Source organism: Fonsecaea pedrosoi (genome assembly GCF_000835455.1).
Source record: "Fonsecaea pedrosoi CBS 271.37 unplaced genomic scaffold supercont1.4, whole genome shotgun sequence".
Lineage (NCBI taxonomy): Eukaryota > Fungi > Ascomycota > Eurotiomycetes > Chaetothyriales > Herpotrichiellaceae > Fonsecaea > Fonsecaea pedrosoi.
The window spans coordinates 1,574,590-1,594,970 of NW_013550612.1; the positions used below are offsets into that span (position 1 = coordinate 1,574,590).

The 20,381-nt window shown below is 50.6% G+C and overlaps 6 protein-coding genes across 6 annotated transcripts; 2 read left to right on the forward strand and 4 right to left on the reverse strand.

Annotated features, from left to right (window-relative positions):
* Positions 1–260: 260 nt before the first annotated feature.
* Z517_06364 (acetate kinase) lies at positions 261–1,703 on the reverse strand (the record flags this gene model as incomplete). The annotated part of the gene is made up of 3 exons (XM_013428104.1): positions 261–1,125; positions 1,183–1,242; positions 1,318–1,703. The coding sequence occupies 3 exons, from the start codon at positions 1,701–1,703 to the stop codon at positions 261–263; spliced, it is 1,311 nt and encodes a 436-aa protein (XP_013283558.1).
* An 850-nt stretch (positions 1,704–2,553) lies between these two features.
* On the reverse strand, positions 2,554–3,387 carry Z517_06365 (uncharacterized protein; the record flags this gene model as incomplete). Its single annotated transcript, XM_013428105.1, has 1 exon — positions 2,554–3,387. The coding sequence occupies one exon, from the start codon at positions 3,385–3,387 to the stop codon at positions 2,554–2,556; it is 834 nt and encodes a 277-aa protein (XP_013283559.1).
* Positions 3,388–3,961: 574 nt separating this feature from the next.
* On the reverse strand, positions 3,962–7,786 carry Z517_06366 (copper-translocating P-type ATPase; the record flags this gene model as incomplete). The annotated part of the gene is made up of 2 exons (XM_013428106.1): positions 3,962–7,590; positions 7,642–7,786. The coding sequence occupies 2 exons, from the start codon at positions 7,784–7,786 to the stop codon at positions 3,962–3,964; spliced, it is 3,774 nt and encodes a 1,257-aa protein (XP_013283560.1).
* Positions 7,787–8,148: 362 nt separating this feature from the next.
* On the reverse strand, positions 8,149–9,862 carry Z517_06367 (uncharacterized protein; the record flags this gene model as incomplete). The annotated part of the gene is made up of 5 exons (XM_013428107.1): positions 8,149–9,025; positions 9,082–9,341; positions 9,411–9,603; positions 9,658–9,711; positions 9,765–9,862. The coding sequence occupies 5 exons, from the start codon at positions 9,860–9,862 to the stop codon at positions 8,149–8,151; spliced, it is 1,482 nt and encodes a 493-aa protein (XP_013283561.1).
* Positions 9,863–15,086: 5,224 nt separating this feature from the next.
* Z517_06368 (uncharacterized protein) lies at positions 15,087–16,638 on the forward strand (the record flags this gene model as incomplete). Its single annotated transcript, XM_013428108.1, has 3 exons — positions 15,087–16,115; positions 16,192–16,458; positions 16,522–16,638. 3 exons carry the CDS (start codon positions 15,087–15,089, stop codon positions 16,636–16,638), a joined length of 1,413 nt encoding a protein of 470 aa, XP_013283562.1.
* Positions 16,639–17,540: 902 nt separating this feature from the next.
* Positions 17,541–19,582, forward strand: Z517_06369 (uncharacterized protein; the record flags this gene model as incomplete). The annotated part of the gene is made up of 6 exons (XM_013428109.1): positions 17,541–17,812; positions 17,880–17,972; positions 18,037–18,244; positions 18,300–19,281; positions 19,334–19,398; positions 19,466–19,582. The coding sequence occupies 6 exons, from the start codon at positions 17,541–17,543 to the stop codon at positions 19,580–19,582; spliced, it is 1,737 nt and encodes a 578-aa protein (XP_013283563.1).
* Between the last annotated feature and the right edge of the window lie 799 nt (positions 19,583–20,381).

Below are 20,381 nucleotides of genomic sequence, written 5' to 3' on the forward strand. Positions count from 1 at the left end.
AGCATCTGGTGGCTTTCTCATTCGGTAGGTAGAAAAGGCAAGTTGAAGTGACTAATGGCAAAACACCGGCAGAAGAGAGCCGAAGCAGAAGATTGGCGTGGCAAAAACAAGGCTGGTACGTTGCAACGGGCCGGTCTAATTTGTATATCAAATTATAAAGTCTATTGTCGTGCGCGGGTTCGTCATCAGGTCGTCTGGGTCCGTCTTGTTTTTTATTTCTTGTAGAGCATTCCTAGGACGGAATGCGCCATTTCATGCTGTCATGCTGTTAGCCAGAGATCGCCCGTGGGAAAACTGGAAATGCTCACGTCTTCGTCCGTTTCGCAGACCAACGTGCGCATGGTTTCACTGGTGCCGATATCCACCACGTCCTTTCCGTCCGGGCCTTTCTTGTTCTTCTCTTCGTCAATGGTGAAGCCGAGGCATGAGACTTTGTCAATCACGACTTGTCGCAAGTACGGGCTCTTTTCGCCAATGCCACCGGCAAAGACCAAGGCGTCAACTTTGCCACCTAATTTCACAAAGTAGTTGCCCACGAAGCCGACGACCCGGTCAGTAAAGATGTTAAACGCGAGCTTGTGGGTGTCCGGGGCATTCGGGTCGGCAATCTTTGCAAAGTCTGACGTCCCCGTTAATGCCTTCCATCCTGACTGCTTGTTAAGAATCTCTTCAGCCGTGGAAATATGGAGATCTTTTGTGCTGTTTGGGCTCAATGCACTAGCATCGGAGGTGTAGTGAAAGACGAGACTCGGGTCGATGTCACCGCTCCGCGAGCCGCCGGGTAAACCTGAGACGGGTGTCAAGCCCATGGTCGTGTCTATTGAACGTCCATTCTGTATTGCGCACATGGAAGCACCACTCCCCAGATGCAGTGCAATGATGTTGGTCTCGGATTCCGGCTTCCCCAGGAATGCGGCGGTGGTTCTTGTGATGTATTGGTAGCTCAGACCATGAAACCCATATTTGCGCAGACCCTTTTCCTTGGCAATCTTCTGATCAATGGCATAGCTCTTGACGTAGTCAGGCATGGTTTGGTGGAAACCGGAATCGAAACATGCCACATTGATGACATTGGGGAGGTGTTCGTGGCAGGCCAGCATGAGACCGACCGCGGAAGCATTGTGCCTGAATGGCAATCAGCAGTTCGCCAGGGTCAAGGGCTCAGGATCCTCGAGTACATACAGGGGAGCAAGATCTGACAGCTTGTTGATCTTATTCAAGGTCTTCTTGGTGATGAACTGGCTGAAGAGCAGTTAGCCACGCGTCCAAATCTATCGCGACTTCGGTATGGGTGTAGTGGGGTGTCTCTCTGCGCACTTTTCCTCAAAGTTCCCTCCCTGGACAACTCGATGGGCCGTGTAGTCGATGTCATCCTTGTTGGAGACCTCTGGGATCTCAGCATCAGCCAGAAAGGCGTTCAGGATATGCTCAAAGGCGTGGTTGTGGTCGTTGATGTCGCCGAGTTCGCGGGTGTCTTTGTAGGAGCCACGCAGGTACTTTAGGCGCGCAGGAGGGGCATTGATGGAAGATATTTCCGCGCTCCCCAGGCGCCGAAGGCCCTTGACCTTGCCCTCGTCGCTCTCTTCCTCCACAAACAGCGTCGTCTTCAACGAGGAGCTTCCGGCGTTGATGGAGAGGATAACGTTGGCCATCTTTTGCAGCAGGTCGGAGGATTTCAAGCCGGTTGGGACGAGATTGGGCATTGGCATAGCTTGTTATTTATCCTGGAGACGCATTGGAATTGTATGAGATCACACCACATGGTATTTCTGGGGGGCGCGTTTTTGCTCACTTATCTTTCACTGGGTGATTGCACAGATGGGCGGATGGTGTAGTCTAGATCCCCATGTCAAGTCAGATTCGCACCCGCAATTCTCTGTAATTTTCTTGCTGCCTTTCAGTGACGTCGCCCAGTCAATTTCAGCGTGATCGAGGGGAGGACTGCGCAAACTGTTCTCTTCCTCCCGCTGAGCTGATGATGAGAGTATGGGCCAAAGTTCTCGACGTGAACTCTATGTTTGCTTCTCTCGTGAAGCTTTCTCCCCTGCTGGCTGACTGTGCAGGAACTTCCTAAACCCGTATCCTGCAAAACCACCCAGTTCCGTTTGCATCCAGCGAGCCTCTTTTACACCTGCACACCATAAACCCCGTTTTCCACAATGCTGGGTTGAGAGACTGATCCTCAGAAAACCCCGACCAGCGCCCTCAAATAGCCCTGACTGTATCTCGCGTCCGCTCATAACACTCGACAAGCCTAAACTGACTGGACGAGAATACATAATGATACTCCTGCAAAGTACATCGACCCAGTTGGCTCTCGAGAAATCTTGCCGATCGTGCACGTCGACGGTTTTAAGCAGCGACAGAACCATTTACAGGGCAACGCCCTCGTTCTAACAGACAGCACAGTCCCGTTCTAGAGGGCAAGAGTCTCACTACGTTCTCTTGTGTCGGTTCTGTGCCAACGTTCACTTCAAGTATATTGATGCAGAACCCTCAAACTCCACGGACTATGCTCTCGCCGAAGTTAGACGAATACAAGCTGGGGCCACCTTACTCCTCCATGACGACGAACAATCCAAACAGCTCTTGCGTCACCGTGGACAAATCAACATCATGCTTCCTCAGACCCTGCTTGATATCATCGCTCTGGGGTCCATAGGACGCAAAGAGGCTTCCAAGAGGGTCCGTGAACTCGAGCAGCACCATCCACTTGAGCGCGGCGCTTTCGGGACCCCCTTTGAAGTCGACTTCGTCGTACGACTTGGTCGAGCTGCCCGAGCGGGTGGCGGCTTCGTCGTGCTCGAGCACGTGCATGGCGAGCAGGCTGGAGTGCTTTGCGCAGAGGCTCCGCCAGCCATCACCCGAGAGCCAGTCCTGTAACTCGGCGCGCGTGTCCGCCGCCGCAGGGGCTTCAAAGACGATGTGCCCAAGTGTCCCGCCCGCGCCGCCGACCTTACAGGACGCGAACTCAGGCCGTGATGTCGACGCCAGCACGCGACACGCCGACCGGCTCATGCCTGACAGCACGCGCATGTACTTCCTCGTGCCCGGCGTCGGGTTGTTGAGTGCGTGCATGTACTCGGGTGACGTGAGCGCCGCCAGCGACGACACCTCATACAGCACCATGTAATTTGAGGAGCGGCTCGGCGTCATGACTTGGTCGCCACCGTCGTCCTCCACAGGCGACGAGCTGTTGTAGTAGTACCGTCGGGTGCGGTGGAAGCCTGGCAACGCCAGCCGTTCCGGCAAATGCTCATATGTCCACCAGTCGTTCAGCAGGCGTTCTACTCCCGGATCCTCGTAGCCATGCACGCGGCCCCAGATGATCAGGACCGCCGAACCGCGGAGCAGAGATGGGGATGGAGCAGCCGAGGAGGAGGACATTGCTTGGTTACTTGCTTGGGGGTCGCGCGTCGATCGATCGAGCCACAAGGAAATCTAGACGAGCGACCAGACGGTCAGGGACGCAGATACGCAGAGCGGGCTGATCTTTGAGTGAAACCTCAAATTACCAACCCCGAGGCGTTTGTACTCGGCATCTAACACCGACAGGCTGACAGGCAATGCATACATGCCTCCAAGTACAGTAAGTCGACGGCCATGTCCGTCAGCAACGTCATCAACGAATTGCATTATGTATACCTCGTACCTAGTACACAACGGCACTACGCGGAGGGAGTGTGGCACATCATCACCGGCGGCATGTGGCCGGGGAAACAACTTTGGATCTGGCTTGAGTGTAGAATAGATATATTGGAGTGGAAAATTTTAATGAGAGTGGTCCACGCGCGCATCCATGGCTCTAGAAAACCATCAATGTCCTCATTCTGGAATAAGTTGACTCGTCCCTGGTCCTGACTACCAGGCCAGTTCAACTGTCTTCTCTTCTCGACCCCGTCTTTCCTCACACACCCCCAGCCGGAGAGAACCTTCACTTCCGGCCATCTACCTCGTCCACCTACCTCGTCCACAACAGCGACAGCGCAACAGCGATGACCGGAAACACACTTACAATTTCCCCGAGTCCAGCGTAGGCGGGCGGGATGCGGACGCGGACAAACGCCCCTCCTGCGAGCAAGATAGCGAAAAGATTGTAGAGCGCGGACCAGAAAAAGTTGAACATGATTCGGTGGAAGCATCGTCTGGAGGTGTCGAGTAATGCGGTCACACCCTCCAGGCCATTGAACAAGACCACGTCGGCTGTGGCTCTGGTGACATCTGAAGTAGTGCCAATCTGGACACCCACATCGGCTTGCGCAACAGCAACCGCATCATTCGTTCCGTCACCACAGAAGAGCACGATCCTACCGGAAGACATCAATGCTTTAACATATTCCTGTTTGTCGCCAGGAGAACGGCGAGCTGCCGTGTTGGATAGCGGGATCCCCAGAGTGCTCGCAACGTCCTCGACCATTTTTGGGTTGTCGCCACTGACAATATGACATTTGATGTTACGACGATGGAGATTTGCAATGACGGCATAAGCTTCGTCCCGGAGGCTGCTTCTCAGACCAAAGGCAGCCAAGACTTTGTTGTCCAGAGTCACACAAAAGAGGGTCATGCCTCTGTCGACGAGCGCTGCAATTTCCGGCCGATCCTCAATATTCAACCAATACGGGTTACCAGCTTGGACAAGGGAGTCCTTCCATCTTGCACGAATCCCCGAGCCAGGAATGGATTCGACTTGTTCGATGTCGGTCGGGGTGGTGCTCGTTCCCTTTATGTGGTTGACAACCGCCAAAGACACTGGATGCTGAATGTCCTTGGTTAGTGCTTTGGTCACTGCGAATACCTCATCTTGAGTTGCATCTGGATTCGGAAAAACCTGCTCGTGGATAACGGCGAGATCCCCCTCGGTGAGAGTACCGGTTTTATCAAACACAACGTCGGTGACCTTGTAACTTTTTTCGATGGCATTGGCTTGTTTGATAATAACTCCACTCCTAGCAGCGACACCCCCAGCGATGACCAGAACCATGGGGACAGCAAGGCCCAAAGCACAAGGACATGAGACGGCCAGCACGGCAATCCCATAAGTGATGGCAAGACCGAGGGCTCCGCCTGTGTCTTTCCCACGAAGCTTCACAGCTATCGCCATCCAAATCGCAAAAGTAACAAGAGCGATCGAGATGACAACTGGGATGAAGTATCCTGCCACCTTGTCAGCAAGATCCTGGATGCGAGGCTTGCTCGCCAGAGCGTTTTCAACCAAGTTGACGATATCTGTGATGCTATTCTTGCCGGGCAGACGCGTCAAGCGGATGGTAAGCGGACTAGGGCCGTTGACAGTACCTGCTATGACCTTATCACCGCTTGCTTTTGGTATTGGGACGCTCTCGCCCGTGATCATAGACTCATCGACAGAAGATTGCCCGTGGATCACATAACCGTCTGTCACGATACGGCTATGGGCAGGTACCACAAAGTCGTCACCGAGCTGCAACAGTCTTGAGTCAATTTCAATAGTTTCTTCTAGAGATTCAACGAGCAGCGCCTTTTCCGCCTGCAGTGAACGCAGAGAAACAGCAGAGACAGCCTTTACTTTTGCCATGGCGGCCACCAGCCTCCCAAGAAGAACAAAAGTGATGAGCAGAGAGCTGGTTTCGAAAAACTCGCCAATTTCCAAGGTGAATCCGGCGTGTGTGAGGGAGAAGGCCACCACCGAATAGGCGTAGGCAGCGGTTATACTGATGACGATCAGCATATCCATCTCGAGGACTCGACTGTATATGAGCGATTTCATTGCCCCTGCGTAAAATTCGGGGACTGCGAGACCCTGAACGAGTGAGGCAAGAACCAGTGAGATGATTGATCGGGTTGTATAGGGCACAGGAGTGTGGGCCCATGCCAATACGACAACAGGAATCGTCAATACCGCAGCCAGTGCCGTGAACCAAGTCATCTTCACAAGACGCCGCCTGCCATCAGCTGTTTTGGCGTCATTCTGTGGTGGAACAAGACTTGCTCCCCTGATAGACGACAGGAGTGTTCGTGCACCAATGATTGTCGGATCGTAGTTGACACGAAAAGTAAACTTGTCGAGCTGTTCAACGGATTCGGACAGGGCTTCAAGATCCTCTTTGGCATGTGTAGCAGTAGTGCGATCGATTCTCAAGTCCAATGACTGGAAGTTGCTTATGATCCTGGAAAACTTGAACCCGGTCTCTTTCTCCATGCGTGGAATCAATTGTTCCAAGTTTGTGATCGACGTGTTGAGATCAAATTCAACTAAAGCAGTCACAAAGGTAACTTTGATCGAGGATAGGCCATCTATGTTCTTGAGAACGTTGGACACCTTTCTGCTGCAGCCTGTGCACGTCATGCCAGCAACACTGAGAAGAACATGTTCGCGAGCAGCAGCATCTTCGATATCAACCTCCTTCGTTCTGACATTTATCGATTTTCTAGACCAATCACTTGATATCTCGACCTTGTCGAGCGAACAGGACTGCAGCTCGGCCTTGTTGCGAGGAGCCGTGTTATCGCAACAACTTTTCCCGCATGCCCGTGACGCTTGACGGCGAACAGGAAGCTGTTGGGTGCTTGCAAGTGCAGTTGACTTTCCGAACGAGGATGTCTGGTCTTCAGTGATGGGCTTCTTAGGAACAACTTCTCCGCAGCAGGTGTCGAGGCGATCGAGAACACTGCGGCAAATACACCGGCCTTTCTCGATATAACTGGAATATTCAGCAAATGCTTTTTGAAGATGGTGAATGCAAGTATCGACTGCCGTCTGCTGCCGCTTTCCTTCACAAGCAGCTGGCGAGAGGTCCTTCGCTTTGCTTGAAGTGCTGATATCACAACATGAGGAGCCCTGCTTGCAACCATCAATTGGCGCCTGAGAAATCAGAGGGCGCTTTTTGCCAGTACAGCAGGTGTCCTCTTCATAAGCACAACAGGCGTCTTCCTTCTCGGCATAGCAGGTGTCTTCTTTCTTAGCGCAGCAGGTATCTTCCTGGGCACAGCTGGAGTCTGCTTCCTTAGCACAGCAGGTGTCTTCCTTCTTGGCACAGCAAGCATCTTGCTTCTCGGTATAGTAGGTGTCCTCCTTCTCGGCGCAACAGGCGTCTGCTTCCTTAGCGCAGCAAGAGTCTTTCTTCTCAGAACAGCCGGTGGCTGGTTTCGAAGCACAGCAGCTGTCGTCTTCTTGAGCAGAGCTGTGAAGTCCCGGCTTATTGGCACAGCATGTGTCTTTCTCAGGAGCCGTGTCGATCTGGCAGCCACTTCCACAGCTCTCACCGTCCCTTGTGTTTATAGACTTTGTCTTTCTCCCACCAGAGCAAGGAGCGCCGCGGTTAGGCTTACCACCACCACACGCTGTAATGCTCCCTGTGCTACCACACGGCTCTTTCTTCTTGGCAGTGATATCGCTAGGTCCTTGAATGTTCGTGCGGCGGCTGTGACAAGCGTCTTCTGGGTTGCGTGAGGTAGACTCGGGTATAGGTTTCTTGTTGACAGTGGCGCTGCTCCCAGCATCCCGGCAGCATTTTTCGGGACACTCATCAAGGTCAAGGGGAGCAATGTTTTCGCGTTGGTTTCCGCAAGTGGCACGACACTCGATTGCAGCGATCTTACGGATGCAACCATCTGTGTATGTCTGTTAAAGTGAGCCAGGAAACAAACGAAGAAAGCACCTACCGTCACATGCAGTTCGACCACTGCCACAGTCGACGCAACAACCGCCGATGGGAGGGTTCGGGGCAGAATCAGAAACACGGTGAGTTTGAACCTCGGAGGTTGAGCAAGAGGGTCGATCGCCGGCAGCACTACCCATGCAGGCCATGTTGTCCGACTGGTGGCCACGGCTTCACGCAAGAATATGTCGTCGAGCGTCGGAATATCAAATTACAGGAACATAGAAGATGGTGCAAACCTCCGACATCTCACCGTCTTTGGTGCTGCCCCTCCCGAAACTCGCTCGATAAGCTTATCTTGGTGTTGGCCAATCGATCTTCCAGCGCAGGGGGGATTCGACCCTTGCACCCGAGGTTCCACAGTTCTGGCAACTCGGTAATATACGAGGCACACATCTAGCTCTATAGCCACGGTTGAAAACTCGGGAGCGACTCCGGAACTTGCTCTGCTGGGCTATTTACATCTAAAGTAGCAGCTTCTCACCAGACTCCCATCAGTTCTACCGGCTACTCATTCATACGTGGCTTGAGACATGAATGGGCTCCATTTCCTGATGGTCTCGCCGTAGAAAATGAGCACTATAGGCGCGAAGCTCAAGGCGAGTGCAATAAAGGCCAGAACACTGCTCGCCCAGTGAAAACCGAGGTTGGTGTACATTGCCTGAGCCGCCAGAGGCAAGAATGCGGCAAAGACGTTTTCCCCCGCGCAGGCGGCGGCGCTTGCACTCGCAGCATATTTCGCATAAGCATCTGTCAGATACATCATGACAGCCTGCATGACCACCATGCTGCCGATGCCGGTGAGGGTCAGGCCGATGGCAGGCAGGATCCAATGCAACGAGCTGTAGCTTGTCCAGCCGTACCAGAAGAGTCCGCCACTCAGTCCGATGAAAGAACCGGGAATGCTCATGTACAGGCGGACTTCTGGTAGTCGAGACTTGGGTGTGCGACTTTCGGGTCGGAACGCCTTCTCGAACAGGTGGTTCTGGTAGAGGCATATGAGGAGGCCGAAGAATTCGCCGACCACGACCGCCGACTGCATGTAGGCGGTTTGGTGCTCCGGCCAGCCATACAGCGTCATGAAGACTTGGGCCACGCTCTGCGACGAGACGAAGACAATACCGTAGGATAGTGCGGTCAGGAGGGTGAAGAAGAAGACAACCGGCTCCGTGACGAGCATATAGGCGGGCCGTACAACGTTGTCCTTCACGAACTGCAGGATATTGTCGTGATGCTGTTGTTTTTCCAGCTCAGAGATATTGGATGGTTCTTGATTAGGTGCATTTTTGACCCGCTTCAACAGGATGACAGGACCCCGAGTTTCTTTCATGAGGAAGAAAACAAACGGGAGTGAGCCAAAGTAGATGCACAGTTGGCTGTAGAATATCCTGAGCTGGGGGTCAGCAGGAGATTTCACCCTTCGTGTTACCGGATAGTCTCGTACCATCGCCAATTCAAGTGTGCGTTGATAGCACCGCCAATGACTGGACCGATTGTAACACCTGCGAGCAGGGAAAACACGTAACAGCTGATCGGTAGGCTTCGCTTCACAGGATTGGGGAACAAGTCTGCGACAATGCCGTCGGTTCCATCTTGTAGGATTCCAGCGCAACAGCCAGCGAAGAAGCGAGTGGCGATCAGTGTCGCGAAATTCTTGGCCACAGCTTGTGGGATGACGAAGATTGAAAACGTGAAATAAGAGATCTAACCTCCCGATACCTGTCAGTATAGAGTACCGGTCATTGCCCTGGAATCCATGCAAAGGACACTCACCAGGTAACCTGGACGAACGCCAAAATCTTCCATTATGGGCAGCACAATCATGGGGGCAATAGCAGCGCCGGTTGCCCAAGACGTAACGGGCCAGAATGAGTTGGGGAAGTGCTCGTCACTGACGCCGAAGTATTCGCCTATTTCCAGCGCTGCGCCCGAGATGGTAGTGGCATTCCATCCGACAATAAAAGTTCTAACAGTTTATCAGTTCGACGATACCTCGACGCAGCTTGTTGTCAAGACCTACACGTAACATGCCAGACCTACCACTCTCCATCGCGTCGTCGCTGGCCAGTTGAATCTAGCATACCAATAAGAATTCGTCAGGGGTCGGAGCCGGCTCGCTTCACTTACGGGTTCTCTGGATCATGTTCATCCGTCCATCGTAGAGCGTTTGGGGGTGCCGATTGGATCGAGCCTTCTGGACGGGCGGGTGCAGCTTCTATGCCCATCAGGTCCTCGAACAGGATGCTGAAATCTCAGAAAATGACCAGACTTCACAGCACGTCAAGGTGAAAATGATTCCTCGGCTCACATTGACCAATCCTTATACTTCGGCTTTATCAGGGCTTATCATCCTGTTGCTTTCAAACTCGGCTTGGCGGACCTATTTTCTCCGATAATGACCGAGGCGTTTGGGTAAAACTGTGTGGACTTTAGCTGAGATAGGCACATTCAGTGGTCGAACATCGCCCATGAGCGAATATCTGTATAGATATGGGTCTATACCATGTCACATTGCGAGTTAGGTAGGAGTTCAGGAAACTCTCGACCAAAACTTAACTTGCCGGATACAGTGGCGAGCAAAAATCCAAAAAATTGGCAGTTTTGCCGAGGGCACAACAAGAGTTACACCGCCATATGCGCATATAGCGGTGTAGGTCTGCGCACTTTAGAACAGCATAATTTACATAGTAAATAGCTATCCTATAGTACATAAGAGTATGTTAGTATGTCTACGCGACCTCGCCGTGAACCGACTCCTTCTCGCCGCCTCCTGGAAGTACGCGCCTCAGCCGCGCCAACGAGAGTAAATCGGCCTATAGTAACGCTAACGCCCTTAAGGCTACTATCTCCGACCTCTCGGGAGCTGGTAGAGGCCACTCCAGTACTACCTAGGTCTATAACTGTCATTTCCGTTAGTCCTAGCACGATAGAAAACCCTAAGAGACCTAGTCAGCGCATCAGGCTGACGTTCAACAACTCGCGCGACTCAACCTAGGCGCGATCGCCTGTTCCTAGCGCTACGAGGGCCGCGGCGGCGCGCGAATCTATACCTACATTCGGTAGACTTACACCTGACGAGGCGAGATCGATCGCTCGCGCGGCGCTTAAGGAAAGCGCTGTACAGCGATTCTACACTTCGTAGAACTCGTAATGGCTATTTACGTCTTAAATCCTTAATAAAGACGATAGTTTAGACCTATCGGACGATCTAGATGGCTAGAATGACTCGATAATCGGCGCTAGTGGCTAGGCGAAGCGGCCTCGGAGTAGTAGTATAGATAGATCTATTCCTCCGCCCTCTCATCAACTAGAGGCTATAGAACAATATAAACGCTATAAAAGGACCTTAGGAATAAGATAAATAGACTCTCCAGCGATGGAACCCTTCGAAATGAGTAAAGTTACATTCAAAATCGCCACCTCTATAATAGTAGGAAGGTCCTTAGAACTCTCTACAGAGGACGATGGAACAGAGCTATTTAATATTAACCTTCTTACTTACGCCTACTAACGACGCCTAGAAGCGAAGTTTCCACCTGACTAATTTCATCTAATACCTCCTATCCTTAGTAGTAAACTAGTCCTCATGATTTCGAATAAGAGGCTATTCTAATTCACCTGTAAAGACGATAGAGATTTCGAGAAGTTCGCGAGGTAATGGTGGAAGACCTTATAGGAACCGCGGCGATAGAAGTATACTATCTAGATTACTCTAACTATTAAGTTCGAGGCTAGACTAGTTACGCTACTACGGCTACAGGACTTAATATAGGCTAGGCGTCGGCGTAATAAGGAGCGAACGAGACTAAGCGCTACTCAGCGTTAGCGCTAATCGATCGCGGCGGAGGAACTACTGAACGTCGCTACCGGCGATATCTAGGTATACGAGTTAGCCGCTAAGTAGATATACCCGAGCGATCGATATCCTAATTACGGTAGAACCTACCTACCTATAGAAGAGGGCCACCTCCGCCTAGACACCCCATCGATTAACTTATAGTTTAAATCGATCCGAAATCGCACCGTAATAGCTGAAGAGATACTAGGATCGTTACTTCTAAGACTTATAAAAGATAAGGCTAACTATATAAATAAGAAGGCCGGTAAGGCGGCCTCGAATAGCGCGTAAATCGCTACTAGTAGTAGCGGCGTTTACATCTAGTTTTTCTAGGGTAGCGAAGGTACCGCGGCCGCTATAGCGAGATCCGAGCGCGAAGAGTAATCTAGCCTACCTTTCCGGCCTAGCGATAACGATAATAACGTAGCTATCTACCTTAACTAGCTCGGTAGGCGCTATCCTAACTATACGGCCGAATTCGGCGAGATTAAGGGCATTCTATAGGGCGAGGGCTAGGGTTTCTTAGACCTTCGAATAATTATAGATTTAGGCTGGGAACGTATGGAAATCCGTAGTAGATTCGTCGTGAAGATTAAGAAGAACCTTAAGATCTTCGTAAACGAGGAATTATAGCTAGAAGAGCCTTCTATAGTAGCTACTAGCGACCTTAGCCTTAAGCCTTAAGACCTCTATTATTGTTATTATTCGAATAGGATACCGCGTTACTAGCGTAATAGGTAGTACCGCCGGCGATTATAGGATTACCTATAAAGTAACGGCCTCGGAACGGCGCTAAGTAAAGTTATTATAACGTCGCTAAAAGGCAGGAAATAGTGTATTTAGAGCGATCGATTAAGTAGTAGGCTGTAGCGCGAGGTCTAAGCTGTTTCCTAGGTAAGCTTTTACTCACCTAATTTTACTGTAAACGAGGTTTCTACAGGAAACGACCTAGCCTAGTAACACTAAGTTTGTACACTAATTAACCTCGTCATCTGCGATAGTTATACTTACGCCTAACCCTCGATTCCTACTAATAGGACTAGTTCCTCTTAATCTTCGCGTTCCTCCTACCTAGTCCTAGTAGGTAGTCTATAGCTACAGGTTCTAAAGTAGTTCCTCGCTATCCTCGTAGGATAGACTACCTACATTACTAGGTAGAGGAAGACCTCGAATTACTCTTTATATTTATATCTAATCTCGCGATTCTTCCTTATCCACTCCTTTAATTTATGAAAGGCTATCTTAATCGGGTTTAGATACGGCGAATAGGGAGGTAGGTAGGCGAGAACTACGCTATATTACTGGTAAAGAGCCTATATCCGTTCGCCGTAGTAGATCGATACATTATCTAATATTAATACCGATCGAGATGCTGGAAACGCGTTTATCTATCCTAACAGCCTCTCGACGAAGGCTAGGAATCTCTCTCCGTTAAAGGAACCCTAAAAGATCTTATAATCGAGCTACCTATCGATCGTAAGCGCTAGGAGGATACTCCAGCGAATACTCCGCCTATTAGAAGTCCTTACTCAATAGGGTACTCCTCGTAGTAACCAGCTATATTTACGATCGCTAGTCCTCTCGTTTACGGTACTCTCGTTAAGGTAGACGAGTTATTTAACTAAGTACTAGGTTATATTAGCTAGGAACGCTGTAACTAGCGATTCATCACGCCGAATATTAATCTTATTTACCCTCTTACGTATAAGGCCCAGCCTTTTTAGGATCCTACCTACGGTCGTAGGATGGACCTCTATATTAAACTCTTCCTTAAGGAGATCGTAGACCTCGTCCCTCTGCGCCGTTAGGAAATCCTAAATGAATTAGTCGATAGTAGTCATGGCGGCGGAATGGATTGCCCTAGGACGGCCTCGTACTACGCCTCCTGGCTCTAAACTAAGCGATTTCTCCTCGTCTCGGTGCCGCTGTTGAGTAACGAAGGAAGGAGAGACGTTGTTCACTCGCGAGACGTCGATTAGGCGCATTCCAAGGGCTAATTAGGCGCTTATAGTAGTCCTGATAACCTGGGCCTTTCGAAGGTGTGAACCGCCTGAAGGCATTACTACCGCGTTATAAAAGGCTATTTACGTGGAGATACAGTAACGAGCTATCTATCAAGCCTATAGATGAATTACAGGACGCTGTACTTATTACATGGCGACCTGTTCTTTATACACCGCTTTTTACGCTGTAGGCGGAACTACTCGCCATTGCAACGATATGCCCTCGGCAAAACTGCCAATTTTTTGGATTTTTGCTCGCCACTGTAATCTAAATTCCGAGGCAAGGTCAATAACGGTGAATCTTATATTTGCCTGATTGGAAAAAAGGGAACATTCACGTGATTGCTTAGTCAGGCACTCGTTGTCGACAATTTCCCCACCCAACGATGGTGCTTTGGGACTAGTGCAAATGTAAGGATGCTCTTTTGGCTAGACTGCTTCCTCCCCTCGACCGAGATGGCCTCCATCTAGAACCGCTCACCCCCTTCGTTGGGCTGTGAAGTCCTTTGTGATGCTCACGTGGAACTGACCCTTGACTCTTAGGCATCTTTAACAGTGGTCTCTTGTGATTGTAGTGCAATTAAACCTCCTTGGCGCCCCTCTCGCTTCCTTTCGTGGTACGGAATTGTGAGTCCGCCGACGCGGGGCATACCAAAAGGGATTCATTCTCTGAAAATCACGATTGGGTGTGATATTTGAAGCCTCCTACAGATTTGGCTGCGATTTGCTCATTCAACGATAGCCTGGACTTCCTCCACAGAGCCGAGATAAACAACCGCTGAGGAAACCAATTCCTCATGGTCCAGAGTCATGAAGGCATCATGCGTGTTAGGATCTAGTTCAATCTTTTGTAACTCTTAGTTCATGCCTCCAGCTTTGTTTGAGGGCCAACATACGTTTCATGTGCCTGGATAGACCGCAGATCAGCAACTCGCACTTCATATCCTGTCCCTCGTATCCACTTATCAGCCATCTTGGAGGGGTTTGTCGTTCAATTCAACATTTTGCTCGCCTATTTTCTTTGCCAGCTTTTCAAGAGCCTGATTAAAGGTTTCTTTGATGACACCTGGCGGTATCGCTACATCTATTTTCCGTTGAGTTATTTCATTCTTGGTTAAGTTGGACAGTAGTCGAAATTTCTCCTTGAGAGCTTTGGGCAGCAATTGCACAGGGATACCTTAACATTTCTCAGGATACAGCGGGACAGTATCGGTTTTGTTCTCGGGGTTAGACATGACGCCAAAGTGCGGAATGGAAAATCTGGGGGTGGTAAATGCTGCGTTATTAATTGGCAGTGTTGGCTTCAATCCCAGAGCGTGCTGGTCGGAACAACCTGCACACCCCTCTCAAACAAGCTGGTGAACTGGTGGTCACCCAAAAGACACATGTGGGGTCAGTATTGGTGGAACAGCTTCTAATCCCAACTGGAACTTACCCTTTGTGGGGTTCGTGCAAACGCTCCGGAGGCCTCCTCCCCACGAGCTAGGACGTAGATTGCCCATCCCATATCAACCAACATGGCGATTCGCGGAAGAGCTGATACAAAGGAGAACGCAAATGGTGCGCGCAAGTCAGTGACTCTGCACATTCAGCGATACAATCAACAAAATGTCACCAACTTCTTTGAGCGACGAGCACATTGGCCGTGATCATAGCCAATATGAGGAACTTCGAACGAGGTATTTCAACGCTCGCGTACCGGCAGCTATGCCAGCTGCAATATCCTGTCCGTCAACGACTGCAGATGTCATCAAAGCAGTGAAACAGGCGGCTGCTCTCGGGCAACCCATCGGTGTCCGCGCAGGTGGCCACTTGTTCCCATGCTGCTCCCTTCTGGAAGGCGGTCTGCTTATCGATGTCAAGCATCTGAACTCCTCGATCGATTATGATACAAATACGAAAATCATCTCTTTTGGTCCCGGCCGTATCTCCAAGGAGCTCGCGGAGGCGTGCACTGAGTTAAATCGGTTCTTCCCCTTTGGACACTCGCCGACCGTCGCCGCCGGCGGCTTCTTGCTTTGTGGGGGACAAGGATGGTTTTGTCGAGGCTGGGGCCTGACTTCTGACTCTTGGATCCTCGGGATGGAAATTGTCACGGCGGAAGGGCAGGTCGTTATTGCTAGCCGAGAAAAAAACACGGATCTCTTCTGGGCTGCACGAGGAAGTGGCCAAGGGTTCTTTGGCATTGTAACTAGATTTTGGGCCCAAACGATGCCCGCCCGTCATTTGTACACTACGACATTGATCTTCAACGCTTCTAACAAGTGGAGAAAGATCTGCACGTGGATGCTGGACACCAACGACCGCACCCCGAGATATGGCGTTGAGACAGCCGCCGCAACTGTCTATGCCAACAAGAATTCGCTCCCTCTTGGCGACGAAATCACCGACAAAACACTGCTTATGGCCATCGAGGTGATAGCGTACGCTGATTCGGAAGGAGAAGCAAGAACTATGCTCAGCGAGTATAACAAGATTCCGGAGGATCTGAAGAAATTACTCGTAGTAAAAACAGATCTCCAGCATAAGACCTGGAAACGACTCTTTGATGACCAAGATGCTCTGAACCCTTGCGGCCAGGGCGAGCGCTGGCAATGTGATAGCATCCTCAGCAACCCGAAGGTCTCTCGAGAAGAGGTAAACGACTCCCATTACCTCCCAATCTATTGAGCGCGTTAACTGACTTGTTCATTTGTGACTTGTTCATTTCTAGCTGGTTCGGACCATGGAGGGGCCCATGTGCGACTTGCCGTCACGGCGGTCATTGGGTTGTATATACATCGCCGAGTGCTATCCCGATGCTGCCGATATGGCCGGAAGCCTACCGCAGCAGTACTACATGTCGACGATGACTTGCTGGACCGATCCAACGGACGACACACGCATGAGGGAGTGGATGTATGATCAATACTCCAAAGCCTCTGCTGTTGGCGTTGGCCAATATATTGCAGACTACGACGTAACTCATCGGAAAGAAAAGGTAGGCAAGCCTACGGAGTTCCACGTTACGCGAACACTGCTAATCAAGACTTCTTTTGTCCAGGTGATGAGCGAGGCAAACCTTCAGAAATGGCTGAAGGTTCGAGCGCAATGGGATCCAGAGGAGAGGTTCCCAGCATACAAGAACTTTGCCTTTACCGGCATAGAGTCCAAGTTCTAGGACACCGAACAGGTCGATCGTGTCAATGGGTGTGATGGTGTAATGTATGGCCCCGACACCGATGCTCTGGGATAGCTTCGGACATGACGGCAGTCGCAGCTGTTGGAAAATAAAAGATGATTGTCTTGCGGGATATGGAGTGTTTTGCTTCAAACTCCGCAGTTCCTGGTCACGAGGTTCATAGCTTCTTTGCAGAGACAGCAATTCCACCAAACCCTCGTTGTTACGAACTGGGCCAGCCCGTCCCTAGTAACGCGGCCGCGGTGCCTTCGTCTACTCAGTTTCTCGTATTATTTAAGGTTTTAATCACAACATTTGTGTTACCATCGTACTGCCTCCTTCCCTAACCGAATGCATTGTGTCCCTTCTTACTCGGATACGGCTGGCGATAATCTAGGAAACGCTCAGATCGAAGAAGTACTGCTTTCCAATCTTAGCAGCGGCACGCATAATTGAGGGGTAACTCCAGATGACCATGGGCAGACGGATCAAGGCTGGGATAACACAACATATGAATATTCGTAGTCACGGGTTTCTTTTCAGCTAGGTCCCTGCTCTAATCTCCATCCGTAGCCAGGCTAACCATATTAATCCCTCGGTCAACCCTTCCCATTCGATCTTAAGCGCTTTTCCCCAAAGGAAGGCCCTAAGTGGTATAGCCCTTCGCGGTAATACTATAATAATATCTCGGCGACATGTGGAGCTGAGCTCCCATGGGGTGTAAGTCTTCTCCAACGAGTAGGTGATAGTGGATGGGTATTGGCCAGCTGGAACGGGTAATTGGGGGGTTACCTACTGACTGTCGTCGTTGATTTCCATGACCACAGCATGATAAATAGGACTCCGACAGCGACACTGGATCTCCCAGCCAAACAAAGGTCGCCTACGAAGGATAGCCCGTCATGACGTCCAAATTACCCGTGAATACCTATGCAGACCCTGAATATGACCGCGCGCACCAAAAAACGTTCGCCCCGCCCAAAATTGCGCCGATCAAACCGGTGCTACCGCCGAATGTTACCCGAGCCGACTTCGAGACAGCGTTGCATGATCTCGTCGCCATAGTCGGTCAGACCCAAGTATTCATCGGGGACGCACTGGCGCACTATATCGATCCGTACGAGCTTTATGAAAATGACGAGTCGAAGCGCAAGATGCCGAGCGCTGCTGTCTGGTAAGTATGCATGCCGTGATGAACCTGATACGTTCTGTCGATACTAATGTAATAATGATTCTCATAGCCCTGAATCGACCGGAGAGCTCAGTCAAGTGCTTCAAGTGGCCAAGAAGTTCAACATCCCATTGTGGACATTCTCAAGGGGAAAGAACCTCGGGTAGGTGCTAACTCTACAACACAGCCTGCCTGTATTATGTACTAACGAAATTGGACCTGGCAAGTTACGGAGGTCCAGCACCTCGCTTGAACGGCTCTGTCGCTCTTGATCTACATCGCATGAATCGTGTCCTTGAGGTGAACGACGAGCAGGGTTATGCTGTGGTAGAACCAGGTGTCACCTTTCAGGACCTCTACAACTATTGTATCGAACACGGGAAAAAAGTCTGGCCAAGCATTCCATCTCTCGGCTGGGGAAGTATCATCGGCAATGTGAATAAGTATCCCCCCCATGATTCTGGCGGAGTGGGGCTAATTCTTCTGGTAGACCTTAGACCGGGGCGTTGGCTATGGAGCCTATGCGAATCACCACCAATATACAGCTGGTCTCGAAGTCATGCTTGGAGATGGTGACCTGGTGCGTACAGGGCAGTGGGGTATCACAAATTCGCCAACGGCGTTCGTATCCAAGTTCTCATACGGTCCATCCGTCGAAGGTTTATTTCTGCAAAGCAACCTTGGTGTGGTTACCAAGCTCAGCATGTGGGTTGCACCCCGACCACCTGCCTTTATGTCATGTTCATTCAGTGTGCCTGAGGACGATGACATAGAGGCGTTGGTGGATGCACTGGCAGAGATGCGACGAACCTCCCTGATTCCAAACATGATTTGGGTTCAAAACTTCGGAGAGATACTATGTATTCGCGGTAAGCGGAATACGTTCTGGAAAGGCGAAGGTGCCATCCCGAAATGGCGCCTGAAGGAGCTGCAGAGGGAACTCAAAGTGGGCTCTTGGGTCGCCCGCTGGGGTCTTTATGGTCCGGAGCGGGTTCTCCGTGCACAGTTAGCCGAAATTAAAGAACAGCTCTCTAGAAAAGCACCCACAGGCACCATGGAAGGCTTCCTGTACACGGAAGAAAATGGAAAGCCTCTAGACGCGAAGTCTATCCCCCCGGAGCATGGCCTTATGCTGGCGGGAGTTCCGTCCTTATTCAGCCTCCCTCTCATGGACTGGCCTCTCGGAGAATCGGGGAAAGCAGCTCACGGTGATTACGCCCCTGTTCTCCCTTCTACAGGCAAACATATCCAGGGATGGGTACGTGCTTGTCAAGATATTTATGCCGCCGCTGATCTCGACTTCATGGTGGATTTTTTCATGCACGAACGTCATTCAGTTTGCACAAGCATGTATGCATACGACCAATTGAGTTCCGAGCAGTGCAAGAACGTGGAAAAGGCCTACAATGAGATGCATAAAGTCGCAAAAGACAAGGGATACGGCATGTACCGTGGTCATGTCAATCACATGGGTAAGTAGATGCCACGCAGACCGCCTTGAGATTCGCTCACATGAGATTTCAGATGAGATCGCAGATCTCAACGAGTTCAACAATCACGCATACAACAGGTTTGTCGAAAAGATCAAGGTTAGTCATATTTATGTCACTATGGGTCGTTATCGGCAAGATCGTCATGCTGACAGTTCTGATGCAGGATGCTGTCGACCCAGATGGCATACTCTCTCCTGGGAAACAAGGGATCTGGCCGAAGAAATACAGACAGTTTCGCGAGGTTTCAGAATCTTCCCGTTCAACTCGCGGCAAATTGTAGCTGGGCTAACGACATATGGCACTCTGCGGCAAGACCTCTTTGTCAGACTATGCTTGGCCTCGGTTGATCTTAAGAGTCACCAAGACGACATCATCGTCCAATCCATAGCCACTGGCTAAACGCCACATCTTCTTTGAACGTTGGACGAGTCCGCCAGCAAAACAGACATTTCTCCCCTGAATTTGATCATGTAACCTACCTTGATGTTGCAGAGGAAATAGGCTTCCCCAGATCTGCGCCTTTTTCGTGCTCCTCTGACTCTCCTGAGATTTCTGCGAAGTTTCATGGATATCACGTTAGGGAAGTCTAGTTCAATGCAAAAGATTGCCCATGGTTTGTACTGGACAGGAATGCCAGCCTTGCATGCGTATGTAACCCAGGTCAACACCGATTTCGGAATCAACAAATTAAATCTCTGTTCACCGGACGGCATTATCACCCTAGTGGTGCAGCTCTCAACGCAAACTCGACGTGGCTTTTGGTTAGGCATAAGCTCCCTGTCCAGCAGCCCGCTAAGGTCTCTATGAGTTCTCTATTTGCGGTAATTGAGGTTTCATAAGGCGAATGCAAATGAATCACAGTGTTCTAGATGAATGGTTGATATCTAGTTTATCTGATTTCTCTCATTAAGAATACATATCCTCAGATAGCGGAATTCTTTGCCACCATCAAGCCGACACGGACTGGACACTCACTGGCCACGCTCTCCCTCTTCTGCGCGTAGCTCTGTTCTCGCACCGGGCTAGAAGAAAACCCTGGCCAGGTCGATATATCGCGTTACCATTAAGCAATGCACTCA